The sequence below is a fragment of the Monodon monoceros genome, unplaced genomic scaffold (genome assembly GCF_005190385.1).
Source record: "Monodon monoceros isolate NGI ecotype Baffin Bay Population unplaced genomic scaffold, NGI_Narwhal_1 Super_Scaffold_18, whole genome shotgun sequence".
NCBI classification, from domain to species: Eukaryota; Metazoa; Chordata; class Mammalia; order Artiodactyla; family Monodontidae; genus Monodon; species Monodon monoceros.
Window position 1 is genome coordinate 5,537,433 of NW_021703774.1, and position 20,084 is coordinate 5,557,516.

Below are 20,084 nucleotides of genomic sequence, written 5' to 3' on the forward strand. Positions count from 1 at the left end.
CATTTGCAGTATGAAAGGAAAACTTCGAGTGAAGCTTTGTCTGGGTGAAAGGAATACATTCAATGCAAGATAAGTCATGAAGGTAGAAACTAAAGAAATCATCAACTGATTAGTTGAAATAGATGAGGAGAAGAAAATGTCAAAAATCACTTTAAGATTTCCTAAATCCAAATGACTGGGAACAAGGCAGTAAAACCAAGAAAAGTTACATCAAGAAAAAAATCAGACTGGGGTCGAGATAGGTGGAATAATGGAAATGGTTTTGGAAATGATGAATCTGAGGTATTTTTGGACAAATAGCTGTGACATGCAGGCAATTGAAAAGGAGGATCTGGGACTTGCAGGAGAGATTTATTAAGAATTGACAGTCATTTCCATAGAGATGATGAAGGAAGCATGCAAGTCCATTAAGGATGGGATAGTAGCCAATGGAGAAGAGAAGGCCCACGTTAATGAAGATGCTTATAGTGTGTCCATAGGAAGAACCGAGCAATGAGGACAGACAGAGGGATAGGTGAGAAGCGTGGAAAGTCATCAGAATGGTTGTCATAGTCATCACGGATTTCCAGTTCGCAGTTTCTGCATGTACGACGTCAACAAGTGCACTCAAGGTTCTGTTTTGGGGGAATTCTTATCTACCATATAAATTTCTTTCTCACTTCATAACGTAAGGTTTTGAAGATAACATTCCCTAGACTACTTTTTAATCCAAAATTTAGGGCAAGAAGTCTTTACAAACTCTTTCACCTTTTCCGCTGGCTTCCTTTTTAAAACTCTCATTAACTCCGCCTAAAGAACATAAGGCCAGTGTCTAATAAGGTGAGATTGATGAATTAGAAGGTGTAGAAAGAAAAGATTGAGTGCCTTCCAAAAATAATACAGTTGGATTGATTTAATATTTATGAGAAAAATAGGATGTTAGAAATGTCTAGGGAAGAAAAGTGTTAAATGAAAGCATGGGAACCTTGGAAAGTTTAGTAAGAAGCTTGAGAAAGGCTTTTGGGTTTACAATTTGGGAGATCATTTGTTATTCACCCTTAAGAGCCCAATTTCAATGGAATACAGTTGAGAGTAAAATTGTCAAATGAAGAATGTTGATTGACTGGTACAGGAGCTCCCTAGAGGCAATATAATGAGGTGGAAGATTGCCTCGCGATGATAAAAATATGCATCTTTTAAAGAGAGCAAGTAGAGGGGACAGGAAAAAATGATGGATGAAGCAAGGTTTATAAAAAGTAAGAATAAGCTAGAACAGGAAGTTGAGAACTACTAAGTAGCTTTGGATACATTCTGTTCTTTTCTGAGAGCACAGGAGATGGAAAATGGTGTCTGAAAGAATATTTTGAAGTTAGAGGAGGAAGCTGAAAGATCTTGCACATAGCTGGTCACTTAATCCTAAATTACTTAGAAAATACTAGCGTAGTGATGGACACTATAGAATAAGATGTTGAGGAGGGATCTTTTAATGGCTTATTAGTATATCTTCTTGTCAGAATAGGTGCTCTATAAATATGTACTGATTGACAAATCTGGATTTTGGATACCTAGAAGAATAAAATAAAAATCAAGTAAATTAACATCCAAGATGTTATCTTCTAAGGTCTTTAGTATTCAAGTATGTGATAAATGTTGAATATGATACGCAAAAAGTGACATACTAAAAAATTAGGCATGTGGGTGTTTTTTTGTAATTTAATGAAATCTCTTCCACTAGTACAAGAGTATGTACAAATGCATAAACTGGCCAAAATATTAATCTGCATTGGTGAATGTATGTGCTCCAAATTCAAACTAAAAAGTAATATGAAATTAACTTTGGTGCTTTGCTAATAGCAGTCATTTAAAAAGCACGAAGAGATTCAACATGGAATTATAATTTTCCATTGTAATTATGTGGTGCTGACATTTGTAATCAATTAATTCCTGCCATTTATAAAATGAGAGCAAAGACCTAGCCGGTAGAGCTAGATGACATATAATATTTTCATTCTGACCTTCATAAACATTAATGTCTAGATGGAGGAGAGGTTCATGGTGAGAGTCCTGTGTGTTACAACACAAAAGATAAAAAGGAGTTATGTGACATTGGAAGGACAGGTTGCTGTTAATTACCTTCTTTTCCTTTCATATATTCAGTCAAATTCATGAACTCTTCTGACCCTTTCAATAAACTGTTGGATACATTTTTTGGAATGAAAAAATTAAATAATTGATAACTATTTATGGCATATATATAATGCAAATCCATACAGCAGAACTTCAAATGAGGTCCTTCTCTCAAATTAGACTTTTAAGAAAAATTATAGATAGGTATGCAGAAATGGATATTGTATTAGTAATGAAATCCATTTCTAATATTGCTCTTTGATATTTCTAGTTCTGAAATATCAATAGCCAATCAACATACAATTTTCTCATATTTGTTTACATCTGCATATATATATACAGATAATGTATATATTTACATATACAACATATATGTATATATGTGATATTTTAAAATAAATTTAATACTTTATTTGTAAGTACTTTATAGTTCTTAAAATTGGACTTTCTAAAATAAGCATGACTTAATCCTTAACAATTAAAAACGTTTAAACTATCATGGAAACTATAGTTTTTTTTTAAATCAAAAGACTAATGAGTAAAAGCAAAATGAGCAAAAACTCTTAAAAGTGTATGTTGAGGTTAGCAAATAATAACTTACAAATCCCTGACATCCACTTATTTTGTCCTCTGTCATACAGAATTGCAGGTCTGAAGTTAAATCATCATTCAATTCATGTTTATTTATCGCTGTTTGTCAAAATAGTCGCAGGGATTGCCCAACAGGGAAGTTCTTATTCTTCTGTCAGATAGATACCCTCTATGTCTTTATCAGCTGCTTTCAAAATAGAACTCTGTTTATACACATACATTCATTAACTCAAAAGGAAACAAAAACACACCCTGGCATAATTTCCAAATCTCTGAAAACAAAAGTTCAGCACACCTAGAAGGCTTTGGTTAAATCTACAATTCTTTTTTCTATACAGTAATCGCTTTATGAAAAAGCAACAGTTTTGAAATGTTAACATCATGATGGGCTTATTTCTGGAAAGAACAAAGGATTTGGACTAGGACGCCTAGATCCTGGTGATTCCGCTTACCATGCCATGGAAATGGTAAATCTAAATGTTGTTGAGTTTACATTCAGAAATACAAAAGACTGCCATAGGGTTACTCCATAATTTAGACTCACTGAAGGAAAGTAAGTTATTAGTCTTTTTGGTTAAATATTTTAAATATAGGTATTCTTAATATTATAGAAGAAAATGCTTTTTAAAAGTCCCATGTTCCATCCTGGGCTAACAACTAAATTACCATAAATCTTATAATTTTTAAAGTGCTTTTTAGAGTTACCTAGATAATAGTTCCAAACTTGCACTTTCTTTTATGATAAAAATAAAAGCCTGGTACATCTTAGAAAATCACCTGTTGTCCTGCATTTTTATTGGTTAAGGAAGGTTACATCCATACCAAATGTTGTAGAATGGTTAGATTAGGTTTTATTTATATTTTACTGAATTCTGTCAATAAGGAGAGGAACACAGAGAGCTCTACACGCTTAGAACAGAAAAACCTACTTTTTAGAAACTTTTTTTTCTTTAGGTTACCATTTGGAAGGAGACTAATGCCTTTCATCTCATTCAGGAAAATAAGATTAAGTGAAACAGGTATTTAACTTAATTTTGAAAGGCATGTGCCTGCCTTTTGGATCTTATTTCATGCTTCTCTATGTAGCCGCATTCTCCAGATTTAGGCTTTCTTTTTCCACCATAATTACTTTTATCATGTGGATTTATATGATGCAGGCCCATGGGGACTCTCTAATAGCCAATGCAACTTTTGGATAATTTTTCTATCTATTTTTCATCAGCTTATCTTAGGGGAGATAATTTATGAATGTTCAGAAGACAACCTGAGATCTTAGAATTAAACCTAATGAATATAATCGAAAAGTTATTCGCTTATTTTTAGCAGTGAGTACATTGCCTCCCTGTATAATTTTATATTGTGAAAATTAGTCCTCAGGGGGAAATTCCTTATTTGCTACAACACACAAATACACACACATTAGCTATGAATCCACAGGAGCGTGTTTGACATAATGCAGTTCTAGTTTTTATTGAGGAGCTTCAGGCTGTCAAGGACTGTGCTAGGAACAGAGCAAAGAATCCCGAACTAAACAGATGCTCTCACCTGGACCTCATGACATTAAAATCAAGTGTTGATTAAATATATAAAAACAAACAAAAAAAGGAATGAGAAGGATGTTGATGAAGATAGAAAAACCTAGTGTGGGAATCTGATCTTGTCTGGTGTGTGTGCAATGAGGGGGCAAGGAAAGCCTCAAAACACTCAAAAGATTTTGAGTTAAGAGCTGAAAGATGTGTGTGAATTAACTAGACAAAGGGAAATTGGAAAGGAAGGTGGAGATTTTCCAAGTCTCTTAAAAAGCACGTGCCAAGGCCCTGGCATATATAAGGAGTGGAAGGTCTTAGGAAAGAATGATCTTTAAAATTCGGGGGGAGAGGACAAGGAGAGCTAAACGATATGTTGCCTTTTGTAGGTTGTAATAGAATCTGTGTTTCGCTGTGCAAGTGTCTGAATTGTTCAAGAGTTACAAAGTGAGTGGGGGTGGCGTGGGGTGAGGGGTAGGGATTGGCACATGAGATGTGCCTTAGAAACGTATTACTGGTAACATTGTGGGAGGTGAATGGGAATGGGGCAAGAAGGAAGGGGAGGAGACCGGTTAGGAGGCTGGAGTGGGATTAGCATTAGAATGAGAACCAGAGGACTCAAGGTCCATATATGAATCAGGAAGTCTTATTGTCGAATTATTCTTGTTTAGCATGTGAAAGGAAGGTGTAAAGAGTTTCTCCAGAACTTTTGGTTTCTGTTACTGGAGAACCAGTCAGGGCAAACATCATAAATTTTACTTTTAGGTAGTCTATTTTATTGGCGTAGAGTTGCTTGTTAGTCTCTTATGATCCTTTGTATTTCTGTGGTGTCTGTTGTAACTTCTCTTTTTTCATTTCTAATTTTATTGATTTGAATCCTCTCCCTTTTTTTCTTGATGAGTCTGAGTCATCAAGATGAGTCATCTCTATTTCATTTATTTCGATCTTTATGATTTCTTTCCTTCTACTATCTTTGGGTTTTGTTTGTTCTTCTTTCTCTACTTGCTTTAGGTATAAGGATAGGTTGTTTATTTGAGATTTTTCTTGTTTCTTGAGGTAGGATTGTATTGCTATAAACTTCCCTCTTAGAAATGCTTTTTCTGCATCCCATAGGTTTCGGATTGTCTTGTTTTCATTGTCGTTTAAATTTTACTTTTAGACATATTACCCACAGGGTGCCTTTGAGGCATCTGTGTGAAGCAGTGGATTAGGCAGTGGAGATCTGAAAGAGATTCTCAGATAGAATATTGATCTGAGCTAGAGATACAACATTGGAAGGCATTGGTTTATTATTGACGATATGTTGAAGTTGACACATAGATGAGATTACCTAAGATGGGTATATAGCCAAGCATTCTTGAAATGCTTTCTTCCAGAAAACCTGTTGAGCTTTGTGGCCATAAGTTTAACAACTTATTTATAATTGCACTAGGAAGGCTTTAAACACTAATATTCTTTCAGGGGTTTCCATTTGGATCCAATAGAAAGAAATATAAATGTTTAAGGTCAAAAATTAATTATACCAAGAAGGGAAGAATATGTATAAGATATTAGAAAGTTTCATCTATTCATTAACATGCTTATTGAGTCCAAATGTCATATAAACAAATAAGTTTTATAAAATGTTACAAAGATATATCCAGGTAGTTAGTGGTGAAGGTATGGGGACTGAGACATTCCAAGCAGAGGGAGAAGTATGTGAGCAAAGTTGTAAAAGTATGAAACAGTGTAGTGTGTTCAGAGAACTGCATCAAAATCAGTTTTACATGTGATGAATCTGTAGCTGAATTCAAGGTGGGCTAGGAATGTAGTAGGTACAAACCAAACCAGTAGCCAGAGTCCAAGTTATGAAACTTCATATGATGTAATGAGGAGTTTGGATGTTAATATGATGGCAATGGAAATTTGGAATTTTAGAAATAATTCTCTGGCTTTAATATGGAAGGTAAATCAGAAGTGAACCCAACCAAGTCACATACCAGTCATGAGATGCTTTTACTGGTTTGAGAAAAAATCACAAAAATCAAATTGGTGTGTTATAAATGGAAATGAAGAGGGACATTAGAGATAGAAAGGCTTTTGGTTTACTATGAGCTAAACTTTCCAGTGTGCCACAGCTAAGAAAACTAACTAATCTTGCTGTGTATTCGTAGAAAGATCCTGCCGTATGACCAGTGGTAACTGTACTCATACCCCTCCCCACTCCACCCTGCCGTCTTCTTCTGGTCACATCGGTCTCTTTTCCTGTGCAGAATCATTGACATCAAGGAACAATGTACAATGACAAGTAAAAACACAGTAGGGAGAGAGTAAGCCAAGTGTTAAGCATTCTGGAAACTGAGTCATGTAAAAAACTGATGAAAGAAATGGTAATGTTAACCTGCACAATAAAAAATAGGAGCTTCACCTAATTAAAATCAATTATAAATGGTTTGTTGAATAGGTAGGCCTGACTCAGTGCAAGTAGGAAAAGGCTTTAGTTTTCCTGCATTTCTCCTTCAAATCCAGTCATTGTCCTTATGAGCCATGCTCATCAGATGAAGTCTTGGGCAGGTATCTTAGCTTTTTTAGACTTTTCAATCGCAATGCAAATCTCAGTTTAGTACTTAAGAAATTATGATCAGTATGTAAAAATTTAAAATTCTTATCCAGTTTTAGCTTTTTCTTGGCTTGGAACCACATGGGGCAGGGGATCATCTTGGGGGCTATTTCCTCTTTCCCCCTCCTCCCTTATTTGACACCAGCTGATCTTGGTCCCTCAGGGCTGAGGAGGCATGGGGAGAAGTGAGGTCAGCTTCTGGGACGAAGTTGCCTTACTGGCACAAGAACAGTCTGCGGTTGGGTTGCTCTGATGGCAGGTCCAAACGGGGCTTTTGTGGTTCTCCTGAGGCCTTTGGCCAAAGCTCCTTGATGCCTCAAGCCTCAGGCTGGCCACTAGGGCTCTGACCCAGGCCCTGGGGTCCTGAGGGCCACCATCTCTCACGGTTCCATGTCCCCTTAGGAACACAGCCCTCCTGAGTGTGAACTTAGAATGGCCATAAGTTTCATTCTTTAGGGTCTATATCTCATCCACAGAAAATAAGTACCCCTTAGGATTGGCATAAGTGTGGCCTGTTCTCATCTCAACCCTCTTTGTCTTTGCTCTGCTGTTTTTTGATGATGTTCTAAGCATTCGCCAAATGCAGCCCTCATGTCTGAGCACAGCTGTCTGGGTCGTTCACCCGAGCTCTCCTTCCTGAGCTGGATGTGGTGAGGGAAGTAACACAGCACCCTTGTATCTCTACACAGAGGAGGTCTCATTGCTTCTGCTTCTTCCACCTGCTCCCTCCTCCACTCTTTATACAGCTTGCAGACGGGTGATGAACTAATGATAACAAAACCTCTTTAGCACACAGACGATTGCTGATCTAGAACTTGCCTTGTGAAGTGGAGGTGTTTTATATCATTGTAATGTTTTAAGGCTTTGGGACCTCAAGAAAAATAAAGAATCCCAATATTATAGCCAGTGTCACAAAATAATTAGACATTATAGGGAGTCAGATTTCAAATTGCCTTACTAATGGGTAGTTCTTGTTTTCGTAGACGAATAAACTGCTGTAGGAAGTTCTGAGTCCTTTTTTGCTAGACACCGTTCAAGAAAGTTTCAGGAATGACCTGTTAGTCAGTGCAGTTGTCCAGAGCTGCACAATTAGAAGGGCCTGTGCTTGTTTTAATGCTCTGATGTCACCTTCTTGAAATTATTCATAATTTGTTAATAAGAGGCCCTGCTAAGAGGCCCTGCATTTTCATTTTGCCCTTAGCCCCACAAAGTAGGTAGCCAGGCCTGATTAACATTGTTGCACTATGTGGGTTGGAAAATTAGAATCCAGAAGATTGAGAAAATCCTCCCTTTAAATTTTATTAATCTAAAAACAATGTTAATTCCAAGGAACATTGTTATATGTTTGTGTTTGCGAACTATTTGATATACTTTAAAGTTTGTGAATGTAATTATTATAGTAAAAAAATTAAGATTGAGTCGCTTTTTCATTGATTCTGTAAGGTTTTTTAATGTGTTTTATTTTTACTAGTAACTTTTCTTCCATGAAATATGATATGATTAAAATGTGTTATATGCAATATTCAAGGATTACTACAAACATTTGTTTTACTTCTTACACTGACTACAAAATTGAGAGGGCACAATTACATTCAGCAAAATAATCTCTAAAAGTCATTGCTACATTTCTAAATGATGATTTGGTATTCTATTAATATAAGCATCCTTATTGCTAGAGAAATTCTGATGCTGTCTTTTTCCCCCTTTAATGGGATTCAGTTATAATTGACTTTCATTTTTACTCATTCTTTCTTGGAAGGGAAACATCTGGGAACAGATTTTACGAATACCCTTCATCTTGGAAGTAATTAATGCGGTTCCCTTCATTATCTCAGTAAGTCCTAAAAGAATCTTTAAAAGAAATAAGTTTTTTATTAGACATAAAGTCTTTAAATCTAAATAGTAATAGATAACATATTAGCTCAGATGAATGAATTTAGACTTTGTTGTTGTTTTAAATCATGGTATTAAAAAAGAAATAGTAAAATCAGTTGGGTAACTGGATTGTGAAATTAAGTGAAAATTAATGAGATTTAGTACAATTGCAAAATGAAATGCTTTTAGAAATATATACTCTAGAGGTGCCATTTTAACAAGTGTCAATATTTTCTAAACAGACCAGGAATTAATCATTCCATTTCTTGTGTATATTGTGGAATTAAAAAAAAATAGAAACCAAGTAAAACCAAGTATTTATAAAAGTTTCTCATGCTAAGAATATGTTTATCTCGAGCTTAACCACAGGATTTCCTAAGTCCAGTTCCCTTTTTACTAAGAAAGTTGCCATCAGCCAGACAACTAGTAATTTGCTTCTTTATCAAAGTCTGTGGAGGACCAATTCCACAGTGATCCTGTTTTAACTACAAAGTATGTAACTAGCACCTTCCCATTGCAAAATTAGGTCTTAATCTCTATTTGATAAAGTTACAGTAATATCTGTTGGTAATATGCTTTCTAAACTTTATTTGTTTGAATTTTATTTGGAAAATTATGAAAAGAAGTCAATATGATCTGAAGCTGTTGCTCAGTTCTGACAGTTATTTTAATGTGAGTGATTTATCTAGAGGAGCAACTGGCCCCAGATTGAATGACTGGCTAAATTAAACATAATTCCAATGGAGTACAGTTCCCCAATGTCACTAAGAATGTTTGCATCTGCAGAGACTAAGTGGTAATGCTATGAAAAACTAAAGCTCTGTCTCCTTGCATCTACTTTTTACTTTCAGCTGCAGGAAAGAAAGAGGTGATGTCTATTATAAACTGTCACACTAAAAGATTTAGTGATCGAATTAGCACAGTTATAGCTGACATCCAGTGAGGGCTGATTATTTTCATTCTGCTTCTACAATAATTTTCCAAAGAATTTTTCCTTAAGTAAGACTTAGAGAATGAATGAAAAGATCCTGTCTGCTCCTTGCATTTCAATAGTCATATGAGTTTAAAGTATTTGCCACATGTTTTAGATCATTCTATTGTTTTTAATAACTTATTTCTGTTTCACATTTCTTCTCAATCATATCGATTTCTTGCTTTGAGATAAAAGTTTAGTTTTGATTTGTTTTCCAGATATTCTGGCCTTCCTTAAGAAATCTATTTGTCCCAGTCTTTCTAAACTGTTGGCTTGCCAAACATGCCTTGGAAAATATGATTGTAAGTATAAAAGACAAGTGTAAAGACAAAAATATTTTTCAACACTCCATTATTTCTTACCTCATTAAAGTGATGTGTTGCATAAATGTCTAAGCTAATAGATCCCAAGTCTGCTTATACCCTAATGAGAATGAAAAGTCATAAAATGCCCATATTGCCAAGTCCCTTCCTTCATAAGGCCCTATGAGATGGTAAACAAAAATAGTTCAGATATTCCAAATATCACCAAACCAAAGCTAACTGCTGTTCGGACTGGTCCAACTAGTTAGCCAATTTCCTGAAGACAAACAGCCTTCCCTTCTAAGGCAATCTCTTGATGTATAACGGGACCCCTGGTTTTAAGGCTTCAGGAGGTAACATTGTCAAACTGTTCTTAACTGTAGGTAGTCTCACAGTCCGTAAATATCTATGGGCTTTTGTAAGACCCTATACTGGAGCCAGAAGGCCCTCATGTAAAGTCACCTTTTTAGGCCGGGTTGGGTTGGGAGTAGGATATTAGGAGGGAGAAAGGGAAGCAGGAAAGAAGAGATGCAGAACTCAGAGATGTGCCAGTTGCGTTTTGCCCAAGGCTGACCCTGTTCAGAAGGACTGATTTATTACTATGACCAAAATCTCTTTGCTATAATAGACTTGGACACTTATCAGTGAGCTTGCTGCTTGGTCATTTATTCTACAGGTGTTAATAGGAGTCCACTCTATGTTAAGTGCTGTGATAAGATAAGCAAATGATTCAACTTCTTTGCTAATGTCTTCATCTTCACAAGAGAATAAAAGTACCTACATATAGGCTTGCTGTGAGAATTAAATGAAATTATATATACATGCATATATATGTATGTGTAAAATCTTGTATCTGGCATAAACATAGTAAGGGCTCAATATTATTAATTTTATCACACAGAAATTAAATTTGTTTGGAGGCAAACTTGCTTTTCTCTTAAATAGCTTTTTTTTTTTAACATGTTTATTGGAGTATAATTGCTTTACAATGTAAATAGCTTTTTAACAGAAATTATGACACAAGTTGTGGCCAAAAGGAATATCTGGATAACATTTGAATATTCACAACCAGATGAATATTTCTAAACATCTGTGTTAAGTAACCACTGGAGCCTCATGAAAGTTCACGACTAAGAAGGGGAGACTGTAGCCTGTGGATGGTTTGTGGAAACATCAGTCTGTCTTAACTGTCCAAAAAAATACTATTTCACTAAATATAGATTGCCTAAATTCCTAATGAAAAAAAAAATACTCCAGGAAAAAAAAATAAACGTCTTTGCTAATTTGCATTTATTAGCTGTTGGAAAAAGTAACCTAACCAAGAGAGGAATTATTAGTCAATCGTTGAGAGTAGAAGTAGTGCTTACATTGTTAATTTAGGATTCATTTTCCATCATAGCTCTATATTTTGCTTCTCCTCTCCCTGGTTGCTAAATTTTAATTTATTTTTCTGTTCATTAACACCTCTGTTAGAAGAAAGTAAGAGATGCGAGGTGAAATTCTAGTCAACTTAGTTTGTTTTTGTTACAGTTTTGGTTAAATATGTGGTAGAGAAAGATAAACTATGGCTCATTGAGACTTTGCTTGTATTGATGAAGTTATTTATCTCACGCAGTCCTGATATGCAGACTGTTAAAATGTTACTATAAAAAATTTATACAACGGGAAACCATAAAATAAAACATTATGCAAAACTACAAACCTTCCACACAGACTAAGCGCTAGTAATAATTTATATTCTTCTAATATTTTCTATGAAAACACACACACACAAAATAGTATGTTTAATTTTATAATTTAATTTTTTTGTCATATAATAGTATGTGGTGGACAGGTTCCTATGTCATTAAATATTCCTGTTCAAACCATTTTTAATGGATGCATCTAAATCTATCTAGTTTTGATCAATTTATTTAACCATTTTTCTATTGCATTTTTAGTTACTTTAATAGTAATGGACATTCATTATTTCACATAATAAATATTAAAATTTTGTAATAAAGATGAACATACATAAGTATTCGATTTCCATCTCGTAATTTTCATATGGTTAGCTTTTAGAAATTATGTTATGGGGTAAATACTAATTAAATGAATGAATCCATGAAGTAGAAAGGGCATACTTTTGTGAATTTTGACCTGTATTACCAAATTACTTTTAAGAAATTTATAACAAATTACATGAGCAGTATTATATATGAGTGCTTGTTTTTTGCATATTAAATAACAGTGGGTATTATTATTTTCAATGTTTTTCAATTGGAAAATAAAATTATATCTTGAATTCACATTTCTCTTAATATGAATGAAATTAATCTAAAAATGTTCATTGGCTATATAATTTTTTATTTTTATGATAAATCACTTGGCATAATTCATGTTATTTTTCCTGATTCAGAGAATGAGATATGGTTGTAGTTTGATCCAGCTATTAATTTCCCCTTAATTGAACATATTATTTTCTGATCTTTTAAAATTAGAATTTTCCACAAGAGAGCATACTCACCGTGGAGGGCTTTTGGGGAGTCAGTGTAACAACTCTACAGATGTTTGTAAGGCGAGTAAACTAAAATTTGGTGCTTTGGTGGTCTCCCATAGTATTATCTTGGTAATATGAATGTTACAGTAAGGTTATATAGACCAAGGCAAAAACGAAAATATGCTGCTATATACATTTAAAGTATATGTGTTGAGTATGCACAAGATAGTTGAAATGTAATACATAGTAATAAATGTAACAAAACTCCTGAATATGTAATATCTATCAAAATTTAAAATATGCTTGTTCTGTATTATTTCAGAATGATCTACACAGAGCCATTCAGCGTACCCAGTCTGCAATGTTTAATCAAGTTTTGATTTTAATATCTACATTACTATGCCTTATCTTCACCTGGTAAGATCATACATATCAGCATTTTTATTATGTTTTGTTTTAATTATAGTTCTACAAAAACATATAATAAACCACTTTAATTAAGATTTGGCTACAGTAAATGAATAGATAAATATTCACCATAAAAAGTAATGGTCACCTATAGAAACAGAAGTAAAATCCTTACTTCAGTCTTAAGGAAAAAAACAAGAAAGCACGTCAACCATTTGGTATTGATATTTACTGCAGCTCTGAGGTTTTCCTAAATGCTGTAAACAACCAGATCACAAGAATTTGTACTGCAGGCCACAGTTGTCAAACAATAATTTTTCCTTCAAACTGCTGGCATGGGGGTACCCTCATCTTTCCATAATCTTCAAAGCAGAACTGCTGTTGAGAACACGGTCCCTGCCCATCCCTATCTGCCTGCCCCTCCTCCCCCGATGTTCTCTCAGGCATCCAGGCAGAAAGCGAGGGCAGACAGGACAGTGCGAGGCAACTGGTACGTTGCTTTATTATAGAAAACAGTTTGTTTTTTTTTTTTTTTATGAACTAGTTTTTTATTTTTTTTAAACATCTTTATTGGAGTATAATTGCTTTACAATGGTGTGTTAGTTTCTGCTGTATAACAAAGTGAATCAGCTATACATATACATATGTTCCCATATCTCCTCCCTCTCCCATCTCCCTCCCACCCTCCCTATCCTACCATTGTAGGTGGTCACAAAGCACCGAGCTGATCTCCCTGTGCCATGCAGCTGCTTCCCACTAGCTATTTTGCATTTGGTAGTGTATATATGTCCATGCCACTCTCTCACTTTGTCACAGCTTACCCTTCCCCCTCCCCGTGTCCTCAAGTCCATTCTCTACATCTGCGTCTTTATTCCTGTCCTGCCCCTAGGTTCTTCATAACCACTTTTTTTTTTAGATACCATATATATGTGTTAGCATACGGTATTTGTTTTTCTCTTTCTGACTTACTTCACTCTGTATGACAGACTCTAGGCCCATCCACCTCACTACAAATAACTCAATTTCCTTTCTTTTTATGGCTGAGTAATATTCCATTGTATATATGTGCCACATCTTTTTATCCATTCCTCTGTCGATGAACACTTAGGTTGCTTCCATGTTCTGACTATTTTGTAAATAGAGCTGCAATGAACATTGTGGTACATGACTCTTTTGGAATTATGGTTTTCTCAGGGTATATGCCCAGTAGTGGGATTGCTGGGTCGTATGGTAGTTCTATTTTTAGTTTTTTAAGGAACCTCCATACTCTTCTCCATAGTGGCTGTATCAATTTACATTCCCACCAAGAGTGCAAGAGGGTTCCCTTTTCTCCACACCCTCTCCAGCGTTCATTGTTTGTAGATTTTTTGATGATGGCCATTCTGACTTGTGTGAGGTGATACCTCATTGTAGTTTTGATTTGCATTTGTCTAATGATTAGTGATGTTGAGCAGTATTTCTTCTTTTGGAATGAGAAATGATGCACTGCCCATATGGATTCATGCAGAGTCTTACTAGAGAAAATAAAAATGTGAAAATCAAAAAATGAGGTAGAATGATATGTCTGTTTTTCAACTTAATTATGTGTAATTGTGCTCTGACCTGGATTTGACCTACTGAGAAAGAGAAAAAGCTAATTAGGAAGTACTACAGTAGGAAGAATGCCTTCATCACTAGTACAATACTATTTTTAGATTAAAGTATAGCTATAGATATATGTATGTAAATATAGTTGTAGGTACAGCAGTATAACAACTATTACACCTAAGTAGTATGCAATTAATACCTCTATTAAATGGATTTAAAATGTTTTATTCCATACTTTTATATTTAAAAAGTAAACATTTTAGGATATTCCATGCCTTTAAACATAAAATACCCCTTTAAAATGGACACAATGCCATCTTATCATTTAATTTTTTTTTTAGTCTTCACAAATTGTTTTTATTATTTACCTAGTAAGTATCTAACTGCATAAATTTGAAATACTAACAGTAATGCCTTCTCTTCTAATGTCACAAAAAGTTCTTAATTTTAAGATACATAATTTAGATAATTTAGGAATTTTCTCATTTTACTTAAGGAAAAGTATGATTTAAAATTTTTATATACCTATGCACATGCTACTTTCTCAATTACTGAAAAATTACAAAAAGTAAAATGAATGAGTCTAAATAATATGGGAGTCTGTTAAAGTAAATTTGCTAAAGAGGTAATTGAAATTTTAATGCAAAAGTAAGGACAGATTATTTTTGTATGATAACACTTAGTCCAGTACTTTGGTTCTCGAGGCATCCTCATCACAGTGAACTACCCACAATGGGCTCTCTATTTGCTGTTACTTTCTGCCTATACATCTATTTCTTGAATAATTTTTATTTTCAAAGGAAACAACTACACAAATTTTGCCACTTTCTTATGCCACAGTGCTGTGCTAGATAAAGGGTTTTCATGATCTATATGTAATTTCTATTATGCAGTTTATTTGTCACTTTAATCATTTGTGTTTCACTTTTTGTTTTATTTGCAATTATAGTTACTTTGTTGTTGTTGTGTGTATGTACGTTTAAACTTTAGACATTTGAGTGGTAGTTTTGACAGATACTATCTAATGTTAAAACTGTCACCAATACGTGAATATGAGTCTACCTTTTAACGTGCAATTATAATATAGAGTTAGTTTAGGTACATAAAATGTTATTGTTTTTAATCACACGTACTTGATACATTTACATTAATATGTTTTAAAATTATAACATAAAGGATGGAAAAACTGAAGTTTGATTTCTTTGTGTATTCTTCTCTAGCATTACAAGCGAAATGTCTTCATAAATCATGATCATCATAGTAAGGTAGAATAAGTCTTATTCAAATTCACCATTGATGGTTGGGTTACCTACAAGAAAAATATGAACAATGATACATTACTTATGCTGTATCATCAGGCTATTTTACCGAAGGGTTACACTACACATATTATAAAAGACAAATATACACAAAGATACAAGAACTTACACAAATAGAAACATCTAGGTAGTCTGTCCAAGATTGTTACATCAGCTTAATACTGTTGGAGACAAAGTTTGCTTATATCTTGTTTTCAGCCATTCTCAAAACAGGGTTTCCATGCTTTAGTATGGCTGCTTTGCTCTTGCCATTACGTCCTTACTCCATCCTTAGGAAAGAAGAATATAAGGCACAACCCAAAAATTGTGTGCATAACTTAGGCTAGATTTGGTCATATACCCACACAATAGCTGCAGGGGATCTGCAAAAAATGTAGTCTGTCGGGGCAACAAATACCCAGTTGAATATTATACTATCAAGAAAAAGAAAAATGTGATGCTGTGGAACAATAAGCAGTCTCTGGCAATGATAAGTCATGAACGTTTACATGTACACTGTTTGTTTAAAACTCAAGGCTATACTAATCTGGAGGCCTTGGGCAAATTACTTATTTATCTAGCCTTGTTTTCCACATCATTAAATGAGTACAATATTAATCGCCCTATAAGATTTTTCTTGTTTGTGTTTTTTCAAATGAGGATTAAATTGGATATGTTTATAAAATGTCTATCTAGCAGAGGGCATGGCATATGGTGTGAACACTCTAAAAATTTTAATTTCAGAAGTCCTCTTTATATAAGATGATTGAATTATCACGTGAACCTGCAAAAAGAGATTTACTCTAAAATGTTTAAGCATAGTAATTTGTTAATAATACTATGAAACTGAATCAGGATGCCTAAAAATGACTCTAGGCAGCAGACAGGGGACTGACTACTTTTTTTTTTCCTTCCAGTTTTATTGGGAAATAATTGACATACAGCATTATACAAATGTAAGGTGTATAGGATAATGATTTGCTTATATACATCATGAAATAATTGCCATGATAAGTTTAGTGACTATCTATCATCTCATATAAATATAAAAGACAAAATTTCCTTGTGATGGGAACTCAGGATTTATTCTCTTGACAATTTTCATATATAACAGAGCAGTGTTAATTATATTGATATTAATCCTGATTTACATTACATCCGTGGTACTTATTTATCTTATAACTGGAAGTTTGTACCTTTTGACCACCATCATCATCATACAAAGATACTACATTATTATTGACTATATTCCCCATGCTGTACATTTCATTCCCATGACTCATTAATATTGCAGCTGTAAGTTTGTACCTCTTAATTCTCCTTATCTATTTCGTACAGTCCCCAGACCCCCTCCCCTCTGGCAACCACCTGTTTGTTTTCATATATTTGTTTTGTTTTTTTAGATTCCACATATAAGTGAAATCATACATTATTTGTCTTTCTCTGTTGCACTTAACTTAATACCCTCTGGGTTCAGCCACCTTGCCACAAATGGCAAGATTTCATTCTTTTTTATGACTGAGTGATATTCCATTATATATATATGTATATATATGTGTGTGTATATATGTACATATTTTTATGTGTATATTTGTAAATGTGTGTATGTATATATATTTGTATCTATGTATGTATAATAGTATATATGTATATATACACACATATATATATATTCCATTGTGGTGAAATTAGTCATAATTAATTGCTGTTAAGTTGTTTCATAGAGCAAGTCTATCATTGCTTTACCAAATCAGAACTTTTAATACATACATTAAATTTTAAGCCCCAAATGATTCAGGAACTAATAGTTGATGAAATGGCTCTGTTGTTCATGGATCTCACAATCTTAATATTACCTGTTTGGAAAGCTGCTGTATGGTTTTAAAAAGTATCTTGTCTTCAACATTATGAACATTAAAAAGGACTATCATTAAGCATTCGTCTATAAAAGACACTATGCTCAGTGCCAAACTGAAATAAAAATGAGGCTACTGACCCCTTCCTGTAGGGAATGTGCTCAGAATTGCTTTTCCTGTCATTGTAATGGAATTGGACTAATCTTCCCGCATGTCGGCTGTGTGCCCCTCTAGCTCAGTAGTGCACAGTTCCAAGACAGCTGGAAATTGTGATTCAGCCTGTGTCTCTGGAACAAAGCAGAGACAACTGGTCCATCTGGTAATTAAGTGCATGACTTTAGCTTAATTATCAGCATATTCTAACCAATAGTAAGTACTCTAATTTATAATGCATTTGGTGTTTCTAATTTTACACTAGTAGATTTGTTTTGCACCTACTTTGATTCAAATTTTTTATTTGAATATGTATTACATATTTTCATATTATTTTGTAGAGTTATAAAGCAAAGAGCTATATTAGGTTAGTGGATATTTTGTGTTTTAGTCCAATGTAAAAAAATTTATTTTACCTCCTCAGTCTTATTTAAGGAGAAAATGAACCTATTTATTTATTGTTTAAAATATGATCTAGTTAAACATTATTAACATGCTTAATTCAAAAGTATTTGGGATTTTCTTGTGCATCTTTGATTAATACTTATTGAATACTGGATGCTTAAGTTCTTGAACTCAATTTACTGAATTGACTCTAAGGCAAAGAGCTACTTGGGAAGTGGACAGTGAGAAGCTAAGTACTGTAGTTTGGAGAAAGTATTATAACATATGGTCTAGCAGTATAGCACCATCATGATATTTGATTACTAGTTTTGTTAGGTCACATTTGTTTTGCTTATATTACAAATGAACGACAGAAAGTGCATTTGCCTAAAGATCTGGCAACTGACTAACAGTCCCCAGGCTTGTTTCACACTAGAACAAATAGAAAACTATTTGTCCCAACTCAATTTTGCATACGTGAGCAGCCAAGTTTTAGGCAGTTAATTAACCAAGTAAGCTGAATTCAAATTGAGGAAAGCAGAATATGGTTATTGAATATATATAAATAATAATTATGTAATTATTATTAATATAAAAATCTAAGAAACATGGTTTTGAATTAAAATTCTGCAACAAATAAGCAATTTTTGAAATACGACAATAATGTACAGTTATTTTCAAACATCAAATACTGAGAATAATGGCTAACATTTCAAGGGTTTCCTATGTGTTAGGCACTTTTCTGAGCACATGTATTAACTAATTTAACCTTTAACAGCTTATAAGTTCTATTGTCCTTATTTTATAGATGAAGAAACTTTGAGGCACAAAGTAGCTAAGGAATTTGCAAAAAAAGTAAAACAGCTAAGTATATCTATCTTAAATATCCACTTACCTACTGTAAGCTGTGCTAAAACTTCAGGAAAAAATAAAGGCATTACCTACAAATGAATAAGAATCAATCTGATATCCATGTTCTCATCTGAGTTAAAAGTTTCTAAAACACAGTTCACAAGTTTCCAAGAAAAATGGATTTAGAACCTAAACTTTAATAGAATTTAAGCCCTCATTGAATTATGAGAATAATGTAGTTATTTTCAGATATACAAGAACTTAGAAAGTATGCTACCTGTGTAGTATTAAACATGTATTACAAAAATAAGAAAAAAAAAGGTAAAGGAAAAAAAAATATGTTATGAGAAGCAGTGGTATATGCAACAGCTACTCATTGGATCTGGCTCTGGGAAACCCCATCTCACACTTCATTTTATCAGAAGTGTAGTTGAAGATTTATCCAAGCAGAGGCAGAGACCTCATTTTTATTGTCCGTGGTGAAGACACCTAGCCAAGGGAGGTTTCCACTTAGAAGCTGGGGTAAAGGTGTGAGAGAAAGCCAGTTGTCATACTACACTAATTGAGAATCAACGACTTCTGATGGTCTTTAGGAGAATAATAGTTCTGCAGGAAAGGCTCTGTGACATTGGTTTTATACTACTCAAGATGGTCAGTTATGTATGAAAGCCATCAACTGATAACCTCAAAAATGAATACACGTAGGGAGTGTGACACATGTGAGGTCTCCTTGAAAAAATTACCTTAGGACAAAATCTACAAAATTAAGAAATAAAATTAAGGAAAATAAAGAAGTCTTGATAAAAGATTTGAGGTAAGAGATAAATCAGTTTACTTGTGGCAGCAGACATGAATGCTCTGTTCCCAAAGAGATCCTAAAATGTCATCATAATAGTAATTATAGTTAATACTTATTTAATGTTTACCTTCTTTGCCAGCCAATTTTTTTATTGCTTTATGTGTAATAAATTGTTTAATTTTGCACAACAACCTTCTATGGTAGGTATTATTCTCATTTTACAGAGAATAAATGTAACATTCTTTTAATGTTAAAAAAAACTGAGGCACAGAAAGGTTAGACGGAAAGATAAGCCT

The 20,084-nt window shown here is 33.9% G+C and overlaps 1 protein-coding gene across 1 annotated transcript in view; it reads left to right on the plus strand.

Annotated features, from left to right (window-relative positions):
- Positions 1-20,084, plus strand: part of KCNT2 (potassium sodium-activated channel subfamily T member 2) — a 288,035-nt gene that overhangs the window by 56,473 nt on the left and 211,478 nt on the right. The window contains exons 7-9 of the mRNA XM_029229997.1: positions 8,582-8,656; positions 9,889-9,972; positions 12,774-12,868. Coding sequence (XP_029085830.1) covers positions 8,582-8,656; positions 9,889-9,972; positions 12,774-12,868 — 254 coding nt within the window. The remainder of the gene's footprint in view (positions 1-8,581; positions 8,657-9,888; positions 9,973-12,773; positions 12,869-20,084) is intronic.